Source organism: Pempheris klunzingeri, chromosome 4 (assembly GCF_042242105.1).
Source record: "Pempheris klunzingeri isolate RE-2024b chromosome 4, fPemKlu1.hap1, whole genome shotgun sequence".
Classification (NCBI taxonomy): domain Eukaryota; kingdom Metazoa; phylum Chordata; class Actinopteri; order Acropomatiformes; family Pempheridae; genus Pempheris; species Pempheris klunzingeri.
The window spans coordinates 30114071-30135095 of NC_092015.1; the positions used below are offsets into that span (position 1 = coordinate 30114071).

Below are 21025 nucleotides of genomic sequence, written 5' to 3' on the forward strand. Positions count from 1 at the left end.
GGCTGTGCTGCACATTCACACACGCTTCTAAACGGGATTCTTCACTGGACACTGCGGCAGGGAGAAGGAAGGGCCTCCGTTATGAGACTGAACCTCTCGTACAGTTCATACACTTTTCAGTGTCTGATGTGAGCTCATCCAATTATTGATCGATCTGCAGACAACCATGAAAAATGCACACCTCCTCTCAGAGCCCACAGCGACATATTCAGAGTGTTTCTATCAGCACAAAACCCCAAAATGTTTAGCGAACAAAGAACAGTAGCAAATCCTCACATTTAAGAAGCTGGAACCAACAAATGGAGAGAACACAGTGGTTACTGTTACTGTGGACATTTTCCATTCACAGTCGTGACAGTCGTGATCCTGAACTACCTAAAAGTACAGTCCGAAGCCCCCGTGTTATAAAACAGCAAGGTTTTTGGTGGTCGGGGTGGTTTGGTTGGAAACTGACCTACTCAGCAAAACAAAGACCAGACGGGGGGGGGGGGATCAGCGGCTCATTTTAGTGAAATAAAGCAGCCGCGGACTTGACTTGGGAACTGGACCCTGAGGGTTGCTGGTTCAAGTCCATTAGTTGCTGTTGCTGTGTCCTACTGGTCCCCCCAGCTCCTTCCACACTGTTGAATCCCTCCCCGCCCATTTCACCAGGCTTTGCACATTTTAAGTGGCACATCAGTGCTTTGCAGAGAGCAGCATCTACCTTCTCCTGGACCTCCTGCTTCTCCTTGAGGGCCTCCTCCAGCTGGGCTTGAAGGTCGCTGATCTGAGCCAGGTTCTGGGCGGACTGAAATCACACAAACAAAGGAGGGAGGTGAGGTCAGACAGCAGACTGAATAATCCTCAGTAACACATTGTAAAGGCTCACTGTCAAATCCTAAAAACTAAACCTGATTTTCATCACCAATCCATGTGCCGGAGACTTTCTTTTATATATTAGATGAGGCGCTGTGCTCCAGCGGGGCCCATCGGGAGCTCAGCTGCTCCACTTGACACCAGGACGATGGATTCATCTGGAGCCAGTGGAGGCAGATCACTCGTCAGTCCATCAGCTCTTACTCCACTTTCATTTTCTCTTGCTGCTCATCTGCATATACGGCTACACTGACACTAATGTGGGGAGGAGGTGGGGGGGCTGAGAGCTCTTCAGTTGGCAGGAATGGATGGTGGTAAAACCATTCAGAGTAAAGCTGGATATCCAGAGAGTTTTTCACCTTTTACAGATGAACCTGAGAGATTTTAGACCCGATGGTTCGGTGGAGGACTTGACCTGCAGATCAGACCACCAGCCTCCAGATACACGAGACACCCTTCTGTTACCAGTAAAGTCAGCCAGTGTCGTCCACCTGCTGAGTGACGATGATGATGATGTGGTATCAGCTGTATAGCTAGTTTCACAGCTCCTCAGTGTTTCTGTTCTAACACATACTGATAATAATTAGGGCTGGCTGCTGATGAACAAAAATCTACTAATTAAACACACAATTTGCTGTAATTAATCACTTTTTTGTTTTTTTCTGGATATTGAAATGTAAAATCACAGAAATCGTGTAGAATCAACACAAAGGACGTAAATCTAAAGCAAACCTCTATTGTTAGACAGCATCTTTTTAACTCTGAACACAGATTCTAGTCTGTGAACTGCAGATTTCACATAAAACCACCAAGGGTTCAAAACTGACGGTCAGCCTGAAAGGTATACGGAGGGGTGGGGGGGTCCAAAGCGCCTGCTGCAGTGACATGAAGGAGGCTGAAAACAGAACTGTAATGACCTCTGCAGGTCGGTCTGCGGTCTCCTGACTGACAGATTTTCATTTCTGGATGATCACACACAGAAACACTTATTTCCACTGTGGACCCAGGATCTCCTCCCTCAGTCCTCCGGGCACAAACGTGGCTCAGCAGTGAAGGCGTTCACTCCTTCAAACTCTGATGCATTCTTTCTACTTTCCAGTTTTGTGTTCATTTACAGCACTAATAATCAAACCTTTACCCTGGTCGCACTCCATAATGTTCATCTGAATCTCACGTATCCGTATCTTTTGTCCTCTAGACACAAATAAACCAATTACAAGGTTTTTTCAAACAGCGCCTCAGCTGAGCGTAGAGGTCCTTCCAGCAGTGTGCAGTGCTGACTGCTGTTAGACGGTAGCTCTGCTGCTGTGACCCTGGGGGGCAGGGAGCAGACTGAAGTCACCGTCACTGAGATCTACGTCTGCCAGCGCAGAGTCAACAGACTTATAACAATAAATCATACGTCAGAGCGCTCAACAACACGCCGTGTGCGGCGAAATGTTCACCGAGCTGATTGGCTGATTGGACTCCTGCCAGGAGGGGGGCTGCAGCACAGACAGGCGTGTCTGGGTTTTAGACGTATTCGACTGTGTGAGGGACACGAAGTTCAGCTAAAACCAGTGTGGAGACGTTTTTAACCAGGAAACTGCACACGTGATCTCACACTGGGGGCTGATTCATTAGAATATTAATATTAAAGTGTGCATGCAGGGCAATAAGACGCTCCAGCATTTAGACAGACAGACAGACAGAGAGACACAGAGACAGACAGACAGACAGAGAGACACAGAGACACAGAGACACAGACAGACACAGACAGAGAGACAGACAGACAGACAGACAGACACAGACAGACACAGACAGACAGACAGAGAGACACAGAGACACAGAGACACAGACAGAGAGACAGACAGACACAGACACACAGACAGAGAGACAGACAGACACAGACACACACAGACAGACACAGACACACACAGACACACACAGACACACACAGACAGACACAGACACACACAGACACACACAGACACACACAGACAGACAGACAGACAGACAGAGAGACACAGAGACAGACAGACACAGACAGAGAGACAGACAGACAGACAGACAGAGAGACACAGAGACAGACAGACAGACAGAGAGACAGACAGACACAGACAGACACAGACACACAGACACACAGACAGAGAGACAGACAGACAGACACAGACAGAGAGACAGACAGACACAGACAGGCACACAGACACAGACAGACACAGACACACACAGACAGACACAGACAGACACACAGACAGAGAGACAGAGAGACACAGACAGACACACAGACACAGACACACACAGACAGACACAGACAGACACACAGACACACAGACAGAGAGACAGAGAGACAGAGAGACACAGACAGACACACACACAGACAGACAGACAGACACAGACAGACACAGACACACAGACACACAGACACACAGACACACAGACACACAGACACACAGACAGACCTGGGCCACGGCGGCCTTGTGTTTCTTCATCAGCTCGTTCAGGTCCTCCTGGTCCTCCTCCATCCTGGACTGCAGGTCGTTCTTCTCTCTCTGCAGACGACTCAGCTGCTCCTCCAGCTGACAGACAGACAGACAGACCCACAGAAATCTGTCAGTACATCCTGATTCTCCCACAAACAGGACCTGAGCCTCACACAGGCCATCTATCTGCTATCAGCAGCTAACAAGCTGTAAAACAGCATTGCGAAGAAGGCAGCAGCCAGAGAAGCTTCTTGGACTCAGACATCTAAATATCATCCTCTGACAGCAGATCAGTCACAACACGTGCAGCTGTGTGTAACCTCTGGGAGGCTGAACAGGCTGCAGGGGACTCTGGCTTAGTGCTGTGCGCACACACACACACACACACACACACTCATTTTGTCCTTAAGACAAGAATCAGTTGTAATGAGACTGTTTTCATGTTGGAACAAGACATCAGCACATCGTCAGAACGGCTCCTCTGAACCGTCACTCTCAGTTATTCTACTCTGTGGACGACGTGTCGTCTTCTCCTTGTTCTTCAACTGGATCTTTATCTCATTCTAACAACATCTGGCAGTTTTTTTTACTACAGGTGAGAGAGAAAAGTAAGTACAGCAGTAGAGCTACTTTAAAACAAGTGTTTCTGCCAAAACTCCCCCACAGAACAGAGAAACAGAGCCTGGGAAGTGTTGTGGAGAACGACTTCCTTCAGGCTCTCAATGACTCACTACTCATGAACTAACCCACCATGTTATATATCAGTTATCATCATCAGTCCACGAGCACACCTCCTTTAGTTTGTGGTCTCCGTCACACCTCCTGGACACTGTCCCATCTGACTGAGGTGCTTCATAAAAACACAGGAGTATGTCTGCCTCCTCTCTCTGATGAGACTACATGGTGATACTGAGGAGCGCTACAGCAGAGCCCCCCCACCATTACAGCACCCAACAGGGCTTATTTAGGGTCCCAGTCATGACCAAGGGAACCAGTCTGAGACTAAAAGCAGCGAGCACCTTGTACCCTCAGTCTGGGGGGGGGTGCAAAGCTAGTCCTGTCTCTGTGACGGCGGGGATAAAACCAGAACAGGGAGAGAGGCTGGCGTGGGGGCTCTGGGCGACAGATTCATAGATGATGACTAATGTGATGATGTGAAAAGGCTAATGAGTCCACTGGCACATAGCGAGTAGATGAGTCAGGAAGAGGCAGAGCTGACACTGAAGCATCCGTCTCCAAACAGGACGTAGGATCAGCCCAAATCAGCACATCACGTTTGGATCAGAAGATTTACAAAAATAATAACAATAAGATTTATTTATTCCTCATCTATTTCTGTTCACACCAGCCACTGCTGAGACGAATCAAGGTGCACCTCAGGAACTAAAGATATCACGTGGAATCTGGGGCAAATTCATTTACATATCACAGTTTCCTTTTTTAGACGCACTGTTGGCCTCGCTGAGCGCTGATAAAAGCTTGGGGGGGGGTGACGGACAGTCGGCAGCATCAAACTTTCATTTAGCACATTTAACAATAGCCTGTCAGGACAATCTCAACCCAATTACCTGGCCTGGCTCTTTGTGCTCTCCCTTCTCTCTGCTGTGGAAAATAAAGCTGTCGACAACATGTGAGACAATTTTCGCAAAACACTCCAATTATGGTGATAGGACGCAAAAACAGCGCACCATTCGGAAGAACCGTTATCTGCATGATTTGATCTTTGTTGAATTGCAGTATATAATGTGGTCGTTTATGCAATAACCATGTCAGTCATCAGCCCCCGCAGCCTTTCACTGTCCCAGCGGGCCGGACGTGTGCTGCCGAGGTCACGCTCATCTGAGCTCCGCCTTCTACCGAACACACCAGCAGCTGTGTGAGAACGCCGGGCTGCAGACGAGCCACAGACAGGAGAGTGTTACCCAGCATGTAGTTTTCATTTCAACAGGGGACGTTTTGAGTGTCAAAGACTTTGTTTCCTGCATTCTGGTGGATTTTTATGCAGCAATTTGTGATTTTTTCTGCATCTGTTTATGGTGGAAATGTGTGCAGTGACAGAAATGAGTGTAGCAGTGATGCTCTCAGGTTTCTGTGCTGCTTTTCTCCCTGCTGACACACACGGAGGCCTGATTCACTCCTCTGTCCTCTGATGTGTCTCCTGTTTAGTGGCCTCTTGAACAGGCTCCTGCTCACGTCACTGATCAGGTCATGCATTTGAAAAACATTTACAAACCCCTGGACGGAAATAGCTCACGTGCGTGTCAGTGAGTAAGGATTAGTAGGGACATTCACTGAGCCGCTACCATCGAAACATCTTTTAACCACCGCCGCACCGGGCCAGGAGCCGTCCTTCCCGCTGTGTTCACCGGGTGACACGCCGACGGGGACGTTCATCGTTCACTAATTCACTTTCTCTCTGGTATGAAAAATGGTCAAAGGAAGGTTCCACCCATCAAACCAGTGCTTGGTTAGGTTCAGGCATGAGGTCTCCTCAGGTACCCCTCTGGAGAAAGAGTGACCTTAAGGACGAGACTCTCTCCCCCCTCTTCCCCCCGTTAGTCACCGCTATGTTTTTCCAGGCGCTGCTGTGTTTCAGACGCTCATGGAGCTAACGTCTACTTGACAGCTATTCGGAGCTGATAATATCTGGCAAGCAGTAAGTGAATAAAAATCAGAAGCTGCTGGTGTGCGTTAAATCAAGGAGCCACTGTTTCAGAAATCACCGCTAACTTTGAGTGTGAGATCAGAGATGTGATTGTGAGCTGCTCAGACAGAGACAGAGCCTGACCTGTGCAAACACAGACGTCAGTGAATACACTGAAATAAAGCAGGGTTTCACATCTGAAACGTAATCACTACTTCATTATTAACAACAGTGGAAGAATATTTACCAGCTGCAGACTACACTTTATTTTTCAGTGCATCATGTAAATGTAATTCATTCATTTCCACCTGATGTTTGAGATGTACTGAGTCTGTAATCGATCTGTGGCACCCTCCGACTCCACAGAAGCTCACCTTTACTGAGAAACTCCAAAGAACCTCCACCCATCCATCCCTCCATCCCAGTACATGCTCCTGACCTGCAGCTGTGTCAGCTCACGTGTCTTTACCCTTCACTTCACCCCACTGTGGACATAATATTAACCTTTGTGGAAAAGGAGCCGTGTCTTATTCAAATGAGGTTCAGCAGCCTGTAATTTCTCCTTAAACAGGCGGGAGAGGAAGCAGAGCAAATGAATAACAGGAGCAAGAAAAGGCAGTTTGACTGACACGTGGAACCAGATTGCCATGGGAACGGGGCTTAAAGTGAGCGAAGACATGCCAAAGGGACGAGGAAATATAAAGGTCAGAAAAGATTAGGAGAGGCTGAGAGAGGAAGAGAGCCGAGTGTTTCTGCAGGGAAAAGAGGAGAGAGGGAAGTGGAGAATGAAGGAGCAGAAAATAAAGAACAGAGGGAGGACCAGGGGGGTGGAGGATGAGCTGTGAGGGAACAGGTGTGTCCTCTAACCTCTTATCTCTGGCTAAAGGCAACGATTTGACGAATGTTCTGCGCCGCCACAGATGGTGCCGCGCCATAAAAGCCTCAAAAACACAACCTACGTGATCACCACTGATGATCTGCTCCAAATGCTGCCACAGCTTTAGCGGTTTCCTCCTATTCAGCAAAGACATGCAGTAAAGCTGCTCGTGAACTCGGGCAGATCTGCCACCTGTGGTGGAAACAGCTTTCGCAGGCTAACAGGAGGATCCACAGAGCCGTACTCACCGCCTGCTTGGTTTTAGAGATGTCCTCCATCTGAACGTGCAGATCTTCGATCTCCACCTCCATGGACTTACGAGCTTTGACTGCAGCCGCGCAGGTGAACTCAGACTCCTCCAGCTGGAACAGACACAGAAGTTCAGAGTTCAGGAACCTCAGCGTAACTAAACACCGTGCTCACTCTTCAGGTCACATGTCCAGTCACTGACTGTGGCCCGGCCCCCCTCCGCTGTTCTCAGAGGATGCAGTAAGTGTGGAAGCCAGACCAGAGCCTGGGGGGGGATGAGAGGAAGGGGCCGCCTCTGCGTTTCAATCCAAATGTGTATGTACTCACCGACATCCCAGCATGTCAGTATTGTGACGTCCATCATAAATACATGAATCCACTTATCACACCACTTTACCGTGATTGGTCAATTAGGACATCTACGGTCTGTTATGTCTATATAGCAGACCTGATGGTGGAAGCAACACAATCATTAGTTTGTGTCAAGTTAATGACTTCTTCAGTAAGCAGCCTGTCAGGATTCATTTTGGAATAATGACTGACTGTTCATTATGTTTAACTACGAAATCACAGAATGAAGACGCTCCTCTCTGGAACCTCCCACACATTCATCAGGCTTTTTCCATTATCAAATTATTCCACTGAATTTTTAGACTGCAGACTGCAGGCCACCGATTGGCCAGGGAGCTGCGTCACTCGATGAGTCATGAGAGCGACTCGTTCACAAGAATCAAACCCGCTGTTTCTAAAACCCTGGAAACAGAGACTGGGCGTTTTTATTATTTCTGTGAACGAGGTAAACGGATACACACACATCAAACACTTTGTGTCCTTAGTTGTGTTTGTTTGTGCCGTATAACAAATTACGCCACCAGAGTTTCGAGCCGCCTTGCTATGACGACCCCCCCACTTTGAGGTGGTACGCTACTGTAATGGAAACACAACCAAACCGAGTCGAGCCGAGTAGGTACTAGTGGAAACGCGCCAATAGAGAACCTATATGAGACAGTGGGCCGGCACCACAGACATGTATGAGGACCCCAGAGGGAGACTCTTTACTTCCCTCTCTTTGTAGTTGTTTTGCGCCTGTGTCTCTCTATTCATTTGGTTTCTTTGTAGCTGTCCATCATTACGTGTGAGGAGATGTGAGCCGTCACGCTGCTGGGGGGACGTCTCTGACCCACTAAAACCATCCACACCTTAACGTGTCTGTTATCTGTCCACTGTGGGTGTTCTCGTGGCTGTACCTGGTTCTTGAGCTGGGCTATCTCCCTCTTGCTGGGCGCGTTGTTCTTGATGTGGTCCAGCATGATCTGAGCGTCCGCCAGCAGGGCTTTGGTTCTCTTCAGGTCCTTCCTCAAACGCTTCTCAGTCTCAATGTCACCACTTCTCACCTGGGAAACAGGTACAGTGAGTCCACTCAAACGGATGAGCTAAGCACCACATATGTACACGTACGACTTAAATTTACACACACGATTTAAGAGTTTGGCTTCTTGATGGAAACAGTCATTATAATGTTAATATGACTGAAGCAAACACACTTTTAACAGCACCAGAAAACATGAATAACTTAAATGACATGTTAGTGTGTGTGCTAGAGGGGCTTTTTATTACCTCCACCCATGTCGTATAAAACAATATTCCCAGTGTACAGTTGTATGAGAAGATTAGATTAGATGCGTCTTTGAATTTATTTGGAAATAAGACACAAAAAGATCAGAACGATTCTCCTCTCTGCCTTTTTAGGAAGCATTCACATCGTTGTTTGACAAAATAATGTTGACTCGAGGTCATACAGTGAAGTTTCAGCATTGTTGCTTTAAGCATGACTTCGTCTTGAATTCTAGGAGTGAGCTGATCAGACTGTCCCTTTAAGAAAGGAGAAAAATAACTGTGTAAATGAAGTCTTAGAAATTTAACTTTCTTTTGGGGGGGGGGGGGGGGACACACCAAGTTAATATACTGAAGGTCACAGTGGTCACTTATTCTGACTGGTTGGACTGCAGCGGCCCCTGAAGGTTCCCGGTGCACCTCACGCGGGCAGAGCCAGATAAATGCACGAAGGCCTCACGAGAGCTGGACACAGGGTGTAGTTACCTTGTCCTGGGCGGACAGAAGCTTCGACTCCAGCTCCCTCTTCTCTTTCAGCACCTTCTGCTTCTCATCGTACTCTTCTTCAAGCTGGACCTCCATTTGCTTCAGCTAGACGCAGACACACAGAGACACACTCACAGGAATGAGTCAGTACACACAGAGAACACACACGTGGTGAGCACACTGCGTGGCCGCTGGCGTCCGACAGGTCGAAAGCCCTCAGAAGTCCTGATCACTAAACATGTCTGACAGGACACGCCGCTGGCCGTAGACGCTCGTCTTAGAGCCTGAGGGTCTACCGCCATGCTCGCAACTGTGGGAGGCTGTGAGCACGTGTTAGCATGCTAGCGTGTGCTGGCTAGCGCTGATCACAAAGTGTAGCTGAGGCTGATGCATCAGTCATAACCCAGAGTGTGGCTCCTCTCCCCGTTTCTCAGGTGAAGTCCGTCATCGTTTCTTTCATACTTTCTCCATTTCCTGTTTTACTTTGTCACACCCGCCTCTCCTCTCGTTTCAGACACTCTACTTCCTGCCCTTGAGTGTTTCCCAGCTGTGTGATTGCCTGATTACTTTGCTCTGTCCCTCATCGTCCTCGCACTGTGTGTGTTTCTCCTTGTGTTCGTCTCTCCTCGTTGTCTCCTTGGGGTTTTTCCCTCTTGGACTAGTTAGCCTCTCTCCTCCCATTCATACTTTCATTCTTAAATAAAAATGTACTGGGGTCAGCACGAGCTAATGAGGGCCGGCCGCTAACAAAGGCCACCTAGCAAAGGTCGCTATGCCGACTTACAGTGAACTCCTGTTAACTGACGCTTCCACAGCGCACACACCTGTGGACACTTCTCAACACCTCCCCTGTTCTTTCACTCTGTTTTATATCTGATGTTCAGCTGCTGTATAATCGTATATTCATGCAGTAACTTAGTGACAGTTCAGAAACTCTGAGTGAAAGAAAATTGTTTCCTGTAGGAGGAAAGAAAGTGAGAGCAGCCGAGTAATGAGGCTCTTTTGACATCCTGATTTCATTTAAATCTGTGGAAAAGTTTGAATTTACCCGACAACAACAGGACAACATGGAGGAAGTTTGTATTAACAAAGAGCATCACCAGAGAATCAGTGAATTCATAAAACAGGAGTGAATAGAAATGATCCAACAGAACAACTTGATACAGGCCCAGAGACTCGGGTTAATGTAGGCCCCAGGTTACATGGTAACCACGGGGGCCACGACACTGGACTGATCTACAGCCAGCTGTTCTGTACTCAACCAGCACCGAGGAGGAAACATCAGCGATTACAGTTCAGAAGCACCAACGACTCCTACAGTCATGAAAGTTGATTGGCAGTGATTTCTGATTCATCAATCAATCAATCAATCAATCAATCTTTATTTATATGGCGCCAATTCATAACAGCGTTATCTAAAGAAGCTTTCCATAAAGAGCAGCTCAGGCCAAACTCTTTCATTCAGAGAGAGACCCAACGATTCAGGAAGTCAATATTAAAACTAGGATGATGCATCACTGGAGGCTTCGGTCAGGTCATCGGTCAGAGCCCTCACATTGTGTTGCCAGGACAACAGCCTTCACCTCAGCATCAGAAACACAACGTAGCTGACTGCGGACGACAGGAAGTGACAGGGTGAGGGACACGTCCCGTCACTACCGACGGGACCGCGGTGGAGAGAGACAGCAGCTTCAGGGTCATCAGGGTCCTCGAGGTCCACGTCAGGGAGGACCTGACCTGGACTCACCCACACCATCACAGAGACAGCAGCTCCTCTTCCTCCGAGGCTGAGGAGGATCACCGAGGAATCCGGGACTTATTTTACTCCTGTGTTTTAACCTCTGCACGGTGTCACGTTGTGTGTTATGTATTTTTTACACCTCCCTGTGTGTTTCTCCTTATCCACACAGATCTAAGTCCATGATCATTGTATTTTAATCCGTCTCTTGATGTGGAGCTGCTGTGAGCCATTAAAAGTTGGAAAACATAAATGTGAGCAGTCCTGTGAGAGGAGCAGCAGGTGAAGCGGTTAGAAACAACGCAGTGGCAGGCTGCTCTCAGTCACGTGCTGGTGTGGATCTCTCTGGTCAAACGGCCTCATGTGCAGCGTTTAGGTCCCTGCTGTGTTTTCTGCTGTCGTCTCCAAAGTGTTTTCACCGTCTCATCTGTCCGTGGTCGTCCGTTAGTGTCCGTCCATCTCTCTTCTTTACACACAGTTCACACCTGCTTCTCCAGTGTAAAAGAAATATGGAAGTGTGTGTGTGTGCGTGTGACGGCGCTCCTTGCTGTACCTTCTTGCTGCAGGACTGTCTGATCTCCTCCACCTCGTCGTCTTTGCCCTCGATCTCCTTGGAGTGGGTCTGACGCAGGCGCTCCATCTCCATCTCCAGACGAAGCTTGGCCTGAAGGAAAACACACACGGTGTGACTCATCACAGCTCGAGGGAACACAACCTGATTTGCACACCCATCATGAACAGTAAGTCTTAGGCAGGTTTGAAGAAATGCTGTAAAGTAAGAAAGCTTTCAAAATCATGAGATTTAATTACAAAGTGAGCGAACAGAATAAAAATCAAAGTTAAACCAATATTTGGTGTTTCCACCCTTTTTTCTTCAGAGCAGCATCAGTTCTTCAGGGATTCTGGAGGATCATATTCAGGTGTGTGATGAACCAATCAGGTGCTGATGGTCATCAGCTTCACCTCAAGGTTGAATCACAGTCATGAAGTGAAACAGAAGCAGCTGCAGGAGGATTCAAACTGGGGGGGGGCAGCGAAATTCTGCTGCCAAGGTGAGGCTGTGGAGACAGTCTGAGGTCAGAGGTCATCATGTTCAGACACCAGGTGGTTCTCCAGCATCAGCGAGGTCTCCCCCAGGTAAAGACTTCAGAGCAGACTGGGGCTTCAACATGTGCTGTTCAGGCTCTCCTGAAGAAGCACCAGCAAACGCTGAGGACAAGGAACCTTAGTGCCGCAGCACAAAGACACGCTATGTTCACTTCCCTTTGACATCTGAAGATGTCCAGCAGAACCAGCAGGAACCAGGTTCACCCTCTACTGTCCACAGAAGTCTGACCAGCAGTCTTCATGGAAGAACTGCAGCCAAAAAGCCAAAAAGCCTCCGACATGGAAACATGGACAAGAGACTGAACTCTGCAGGAAGACAGGAGCTGTGGAGCAGAAACATGGCAGTAGCAGCTTGATGAGTCGGTCTGAAGTATTTGGCTGAAGGCAGTTTGTTTTCCGAAGAGCTGCAGAGCAGAACAACACTGAGTGTCTGCAGGCAGAAGTGGAGCAGCTTCCTGACCAGTGAGAGCCCTGACCCCCCCACCATCAGTCTGTGTGGGATCACAGGAAGAGACAGAAGATCTGAGGCAGTCGACATCCACAGAAGATCTGAGGTCAGTTCTCCAACATGTTTGAGAGTTCCTCCAAAAACTGAGTCCAAGAGTGCCTGAAGAACTGATGCTGCTCTGAAGGCAAAGGAGGTCCCAGCAAATACTGATGTGATTTAGAACACACTGTGGTGAATACTATGTACCTGCTCCAACATCTGGATGGTGCCGGCCTGCTCGTCCAGCTCCTCCTCCTGGTCCTTCACCTTGGCCTCCATGTCGCGTAGCTGCTTCCTCACCTGAGCCATTTAAAAAACAGTGAAATTCAAAAACAGTGTATTCGTGTAACGGACACATTCAGTCAGTCTGTGACTCCTCACAGGAAAAAGACAAACCCAGCCATGAATACAGAGAGCACAGAGAGGAATCAGAGCAGAGACACAGGAACAGAGGACCTTGGCCAGCGACGCCTCGTCTTTGAACTCCTGGGAGTTGAGGTCCTGCAGCTCGGCCTCCAGCTGGTCCAGCTTCAGGTTGACTGCACACACCTCCAGGTCCTTGTCCTGCAGGACAGAGGGACAGACACAGGGGGAAATTAGTTGAAATGACTTTAAAGTGCTTGATTTATTTCGAGGCCACTGAGGCTTAATGTTGGCTTGGTACTGGGAGGACGGGAGCTTGAGATGTGAGAGATACAGAGCATCAGTGGGTGCACCTGTCAGACCGTATAGAGCCGGACCACCACGACAGTCTGAGCACGACGTTTAACAGTTTATTCATCTTGTGAAGTTAAAGATCTGCGTCCACGTAATAAAGACCCAGAAACACACTGGTCTGTATGGTTTGCAGTAGGGAAATAAAATGGCAATGAGCTATCTGAGAGTTTGATGTGTTCATCAGCTATGATCTTGTTTTTAACCACGACAGCTCAGTAGATACACTTCATGTAACAGAGAGGCGTTATGTTAGTGTGTCTGTCACAGAAACCTTCATGTGAATGGTCTTTGAAGCACCAATCTCAGATGCTCTGCTGGATTTCCTGCTTCTCTTCTTATTTTGTCATTTTATCTGGTCTTATTGGTGGACAATGTCCCATGTGGCTCTGGGAACTTGTCGTGGGTATTTTCTCTATTTTTTGACATGGTGTTGATTAAAATACCAATCCAAAAGTTAATCAGGTTGATTTGACCTTAAATAGTAGAAAAACAAACACCTCCAGCTGTTGGCCTTCTTCCTGCCAAACAACCAGACAGTTCAGAGCTCACTCTGAGCAGTCGTGGTGATGAATGTGTTGACATGCGACTCAATAAGAGACGACGGAGGTCTAAAGAGCCCCTGAACTCACATCCACGTTCACCTGAGCAACCTTCTCCTGCTGATGGAGACTGAGAGGGACTCACTGCGTACAGCACTCTAACCACTTTAATAATCGCTGTCCCTCACTTCATCTGAGAGGGGGACGTTTGTGAGTTTCTCTACAGGGCACTCAAAGGCCTCCCAGTGGGACAAACAAACTGCTGACGAGCTCACAGGGTCACATGCTGCTTTTCACAGCTGTGAGCATATTTTAAATCCTCACTGCTGGTCCACTGTCGCTCTACGATGATGATTATTAAGCTCTTGAAATCTGGATTTCCTTCCCACTGCAGGCAGAAGAAGAGCCCAGTGTTCACACAGGGAGCGGGGATGAGCAGTGGACGGTGGTTTGAACAGTCCAGAAATGTGGACTGTCAGCAGAGATGTGGTTTTATCATGTGGCACAGGAAGATGAGCCTGCACAGGTACAGGAACAGGTGCAGGAAGAGGAAAAGGTACAGGAACAGGTAAAGGAACAGGAACAGGAGCAGGTACAGGAACAGGAACAGGAACAGGAACAGGAGCAGGAGCAGGTACAGGAAGAGGAACAGGTAAAGGAACAGGAGCAGGTACAGGAAGAAGAACAGGTAAAGGAACAGGAACAGGAGCAGGTACAGGAACAGGAACAGGAGCAGGAGCAGGTACAGGTGCAGGAACAGGTAAAGGAACAGGGACAGGAACAGGAACAAGTAAAGGCACAGGAACAGGAGCAGGTACAGGAAGAGGAACAGGTAAAGGAACAGGAGCAGGTACAGGAAGAAGAACAGGTAAAGGAACAGGAACAGGTGCAGGAAGAGGAACAGGAGCAGGTACAGGAGCAGGAACAGGAACAGCAGCAGGTACAGGAACAGGAACAGGAGCAGGTACAGGAACAGGAGCAGGAGCAGGTATAGGAAGAGGAACAGGTGCAGGTGCAGGTACAGGTACAGGAAGAGGAACAGGTGCAGGAACAGTAACAGGAGCAGGTAAAGGAAGAGGAACAGGTGCAGGAACAGTAACAGGAGCAGGTACAGGTGCAGGAACAGTAACAGGAGCAGGATCAGGAACAGGAACAGGAGCAGGTACAGGAAGAGGAACAGTAACAGGAGCAGGTACAGGAAGAGGAACAGTTGCAGGAACAGTAACAGGAGCAGGATCAGGAACAGGAGCAGGTACAGGAAGAGGAACAGGTGCAGGAACAGTAACAGGAGCAGGTACAGGAAGAGGAACAGGTGCAGGAATAGTAACAGGAGCAGGTACAGGTACAAACCTCGAGCTGCTGCCTCAGGCTGAATGCCTCTCCGGTCAGCATATCCTTTTCACGGGCCAGTTTCTCCCTCAGGCTCCGCTCCCTCTGCACCTCCTCCTGGGCTGCACTCAGCTCGCTGTCAAACCTGCACACACACACGCACACGCACGCACGCACGCACGCACACACAGACGCACGCAGACGCGCGCACACACACACAGACACGCACACACACACAGACACGCACACACACACAGACACAGACACACACAGACATACACACGCACAGACACAGACACAGACACACACACACGACACAAAGAAGAAATGGGCCTGAGACTTTTGTGTTCTCTCTGCACAGCGTGATGCTCTAAACAACCTGAACACTCTGGTTCATCTTTCCACTTCTTATTGTTCCTCCAGAGGAAACATCACTGTGTGTGTACATACAGCTGCTCCGACATGACTGTGTGTGTGTGTGCTCTAGTATCACACACTTAATGGGTCCAGAGAACAGCCATTTGGACGGACCCCACTGGGAGAACAACGTTTTTCTGAACTTTGTTGTTGTTACTGACAAAACTAATAGTGTCCAAATGTTCGTATGGTGAAGGTTAATGTCAGGGTCAGGGAGAAGTTAGTGTTTTTAGTGACAGTATACACTGTGTCTATTGGAACATACAATGTGTGTGTGAGTGTGTGTTCACTGACTTCCTCTGCTTCTTCTCCAGGTCGTGGTTGCGGCTCTGTTGGCCCTCCAGGTGGAGTTTGGTGTCCTGTAGTTCAGCCGTGAGTCGCTGTGTTTTCTTCTTCAGCTGCTGGATGTTTCTCTGAGACTCCTCGTTGTCGGCCTGCAGGTCGGTGATCTGCGCGCGCACACACACACGCACACACACACACGCACACACGCACACACACCAAATCAGTGGGAGTGAACAGAAAGCCTGCTAAGAGGTGTGTAGCTGGGAGACACGCAGACACAGGTCCAGTCATCAGATCAGCTAAGAGAGCTCCACGCGGAGGACATCTAGTCATCGTTTCATTTACAGTCTGATGGGTAGCAGCTAACCAGGTTACCATGGAGACCAGTGGTTTAACGTGACCGGTCAGCCCTCAGATCAGCTGACAGACAGCTGACACGCTCACAGTGACTACGCCAACATGCCCATCAAGGTCCGTACGTACCCTGAGTTAGAGCATCCCATAGAAACGATGTGAGCTGGAGCTTCTACAGACTGTCTTGCTGTTTTAGCACCTTAGTGGCTCTGGAGCAGTGTCATGGAGCAAAGATTTGAACTGTTCAGATCAAACCAGCGAATCAGACTTAGCCTGAAGCCTCAGATTACATGTATATATAACAGATGTACGGGGGGGTACAGGGTCTGGGTTTCCGGCGTGCTCTCACCCTTCTGTCTAGCTGCCGCTTGTTCTGCTGCTCCACCTCCAGCTTGTCGTCGAACTCCTGCTGCAGCCTCTTCTTGGTGAACTCGATCTCCCTGATGGCGCGTTCATACTTCAGCCTCCACTCTCCCCCTGCCACAGCAGCATGGAGTTAGCATGTGGGGCTGCCACACAGGACTCACATGGATCTCAGAAACAGTACGTATACAGTCAGTATACAAGTACCTCCTGACTTCTGTGTGTCAAGAAATGTGTTGAAGTTGTTGATGATGATGAGTTCTCAGTAATATTAGAGGTCTTTTATCGAGCCCACACACGTTTAGATGGAGAAGGTTTAAAACATGTCTGAGCTGTGGAAGTCTCATTAGTCAAAGGCAGAGTGAATTCCTGAAGTCAGACCTCAGTCAGCCTGTTGTGACGTCTCCACTGGTCTGAGTGCTCAGATCAGGATGAACTAACAGCTCATTTACATCAACATTACTTCTTGGAAAACAAAAAAACACAGTCCCACCCTGCTGCTCTGCCTCCTTCAGTTCACACCAACACTGTTAATGTTCACTGATAATTAACAGCTATTTTAAATCCCTGCCGACAGGCTGAGACGCCCTCCCTCTGCTACCAAGCTTTTAATTTGAAATGTCTGATGTGAAAACACCTCCATGACGGTCCTGCGGAGTCATTTCACCTGAATCAGAACTCTGCTGGGGTACAAACAGGCGAAGCAGCTCCAACCTGAATGAAGACGCTCTGGAAAATCAATTCTCCATTCACGCCGTCTGCATGCGGCACAAAGACAGCTGGCAGGCGGCCTGCAGGGCGTCTGGGACTCAATCCTTACTGCATTTTTCACTTTTCACTGATCCATCTCTAATGGACTTCTTCACATCTCGCCTTTCTCCGCTTTTGTCAGAGTATCGATCGGACGCACCCCCTGCAGTCCCTGTGCCTCCCCAGAGGAACTCACACAGGGCTTTTCCTACGCCTGGGAGGGAATCTAACGTGTGTGAGTGTTTGTGTGTCTGTGTGTAGCTTCTACTGAGAGGGGACTAAACGTCACTGAACACACACTGGACCCACACTGGACCCACACTGGACACACACTGGACACACACTGGACCCACACTGGACACACACTGGACACACACTGGACACACACTGGACCCACACTGGACACACACTGGACCCACACTGGACACACACTGGACACACACTGGACACACACTGGACACACACTGGACACCACGGAGCTCAGACCCATGTCAGAGGAATACTGTGGTGCTGAAGTGAGTCTCTTCAGTAGTGTGTGTGCTGATGGTCGTTCACAGACTGATCACCAGAGGAACCGTTTTGTTTCTTTTCCTCTTCCTTTAATTTATTCAGTAATACTATGGAGTTTATCTGCACGTATTTCAAGAGCAGGGTCTTTTGATTTCACCTTCACATTTTGTAATGCTTTTCTCCAAAACTCTGCCCTCAGACTCAGACACCCCCGGCTCAAAAGGCTGAACTCTGGGACAAAGACAGGGAATAAACCCAGAGGAATAACATAAATCAGTGAGATCCAACAGCTTTGTCCTTCAGGGCGTTACAGCCACAAAGCCACTGACTCCGTCCGAGGTGTTTCTGGTCCAGAGGTGACAATCATCGATCTAACAGAGATTTAATAGTTAATAGTTAATTAATAGTTTCAGTAAGTTTGAACCAAAACTACAGAAACTCTAAAAAGAGCAGAAAGAGCGAGTGGTTCAGTCACAGAGGCGAGTTAGAGATGATTTGACTCCTCCGTCATCTTCTCTCTAACGTCACCACGTTACAGTTTCTGTGATCACAATTATTCACTCATTACAAACCAGATGTGGGGGCCGTGGCTTCTACAGGAACATCTCTGGTTAAGACACATTTCTGTATTTGTGTTCTAGTCTGGCTTTTCTCACCAGAGAGAGAACCAGTGGAAATATAATTTCATATTTGTACATCATCTGATAAAGCTTGTTTTGACTCTGTGACTGGATAAATGATTGTGCTGTGGTTCCAAACACTATGGCTCACCCTAAGGATGGCCGTGTTTCTGCTCTCAACCTCAGCTGAAGGTTTGGAGGAGCAGCTGAACAGAAGTGGCTGTACCAGACTAATGGTGCACAAAAACAGCCCATTTCTTCCTTTTCAATGGTCCAAAGGGACACCAGGGCACCCAGCAGGGGGAGAGAGGCTGCATGTGTTCTGTCACACCCCCCCTAGTCAGACCCCAGTTTAACCCCTTTTTAATCTTAATGTGCTGACAGGGATCTTCTGTGTCCTCCTGTGCACATGGAGCAGCGACTACCCCACGACAGGACAGGATGGATACGACGCCCCATCAGGATCACGGTGACTGAAACAGCTCAGAGTGAGCAGCACCGTTTGTTTTTAGTGCAGCTGTGAGCAATGGATCAGAGTCTTTGTTTCTGACTGAGCTACAGACAGCGTGACACTGTATCTGTCATCCTAAACATGAATACACACATGAGCCTGAGCTCATCTGCTGATATACATTCCTGTTTCTGGGGAAATGATGACAGACGTCCGCTGTCACACATCACGTAAAGCCCCTCAAACCTCAAAAGATTAACTGCAATTTCTTATTTGACTGCTGTCTGAGCTCTTCTTGTCACACTGCATGTCCTCTGTGAGCTGGCTGGAGATGTGGGGATTATAGGAAACATTGTGGAGATGTAAGATAACCAAAACATGGGGAGAATTAATATGTGTGGCCACGGTGGGACGGTCTTAACAAGGACTCGTCCTGTTACGGCGTCACTATGGGATCAACGGGACGCGCCTGTCTGAGCATCACTACACTCTAGTACTGCAGCTTCACTCTGAGTCTTTGGAGCAACATAAACGCAGCAGCGTCTGAGTGGGCTGGTAACGGCTGTTGTAACGGGGCGTTTCTCTTATTTTGTCCACGGGTGTGTATGAGTGTGTTTGACCTGTGTCGTCATCGTCCATCTCTCCGTTGAGCTCAGAGGCCCTGATGAGCCGAGCCTCCATCACCTCCATCTCCATGGACTCCATCTGTTTCTTCATGCTGTCAAACTTGGCCTGGTCAATGACGGGAGAGAAGAGGCAGTTACTATGACAACGTGAACCCATCAGTCTCCACTGATGATGCAGGAGATCTGCAGGTTTTTATTAGTTGGAGCCGAGACACATGGGACAGGATGACATTCGTTAAAGTCTACAGTGGAGTGAATTATTCCGACCAGACTGTGAAATGAGGCTCAGCCCTCAGACTGTAGAGCTGCGCTGCTCAGAGCTGCTCCCCCAGCTCAGAGTCCACCTGTCTTCATCGTCTCTCTTCTAAAGCCGTTTCAGGTGTCATCCCTCATGGCTACGCCCTCTAAGTGGTGGTGGCGGCAGGTCCTATTCAGGATGCTGGTTTTGATGTGACCAAGCAAGCAGAGACGTGTTAATATCTCTGATTCTTTACTTCCAGCCGGACGTTAAAGCCACGTTTCCTTTAAACATGGAGGAATGCTCTGTGGTTTTGCTATGGTGGTTCTTTCGGGATGGGTCCACATATTTTCTATTAACTGCTGTGATGTACAGCACACGTCTGTGTGCGGGAAACTCATCTGTTTATTTTGGCTTTTTTGTGGTAGTACCAATTTTTGGAGGAATTTTGGGTCCCTGGACCTCATTTTGAAAGCCACTGTAACAACCTGCAGCGTGGACTAAACAGGTCGAGCATGCAGTGAGCCTTCCGTCCGTCTGAATACCCACATTGCCCCCTTGTGCCTCTCCTTCAGTCACACACACACACAAGAGGAAAGGAAAACACCCAGCCTACATTTCTGTGGGCTAAATATTTCAGGGGAAAATGAAATGATGTAACTTGTGTGACTGAAGGGAAATGATGTAAAAAGTGTTTCCTGCTGACAGACAGACTCTCCTGCTCTCTCGGACTTTATTCAAATTAAAATTTAATGGGGGAAATAACATGAAAAGAAAAAGCGTTCTCATAAATGAGTCAGGCGTCTGTCGCTCTTTTGTTGCACAGACCTACAGTTAAGAGGTGAATCAGAAAAGAGAGAAAACTGAGTTTAATCTGCCTTCTGTCGTCACTCCAGTGCTGCTGTGATGTATCAGATTAGTCCGATCAGCGGCAGCGTCCAATCAGTAACTGATATCCAACAAGGGGGCATGTCAGCCTGAAAACGTCTTCCATAAAGGATGCTCTCGTGTGTCCTCGCTCACAGATCCTCTCAGACTGTAGGTGTCAGTGCTGCAGTTGTCAGTGCTGCGCTAACTGACCTGCTGTTGGAGCAGAATATGGACTGATAGCATAGAGGACAGGCTCAGATTTCTTTAAGTCTATCGCTCCACAGAGGAGCAGGTGATGGCTGCTGGAATCGCTCCTCCTCTCTATGATAGGCCACTACACTGTAAAAGATGGATGACCAAATCTACTAATGTTACAGTTAGCACTGGTAGCTGGCAAGCTAACAGTAGCATGCTAGCTAGCCAGTCACTGTTGCTAG

General features: G+C 48.4%; 1 protein-coding gene across 4 annotated transcripts in view; it reads right to left on the reverse strand.

Moving 5' to 3' along the window:
- The window catches only part of myo18ab (myosin XVIIIA b), a 104726-nt gene that overhangs the window by 17583 nt on the left and 66118 nt on the right, over positions 1-21025 (reverse strand). For all 4 annotated transcript variants that reach the window (XM_070829823.1, XM_070829821.1, XM_070829820.1 and 1 more), the window contains exons 25-36: positions 19475-19586; positions 16510-16637; positions 15816-15970; positions 15126-15249; positions 12976-13083; positions 12727-12819; positions 11479-11589; positions 9188-9292; positions 8335-8481; positions 7087-7200; positions 3297-3413; positions 704-787 (exon numbers count right to left, since the gene is read on the reverse strand). In XM_070829823.1, coding sequence (XP_070685924.1) covers positions 704-787; positions 3297-3413; positions 7087-7200; positions 8335-8481; positions 9188-9292; positions 11479-11589; positions 12727-12819; positions 12976-13083; positions 15126-15249; positions 15816-15970; positions 16510-16637; positions 19475-19586 — 1398 coding nt within the window. The remainder of the gene's footprint in view (positions 1-703; positions 788-3296; positions 3414-7086; positions 7201-8334; positions 8482-9187; positions 9293-11478; positions 11590-12726; positions 12820-12975; positions 13084-15125; positions 15250-15815; positions 15971-16509; positions 16638-19474; positions 19587-21025) is intronic.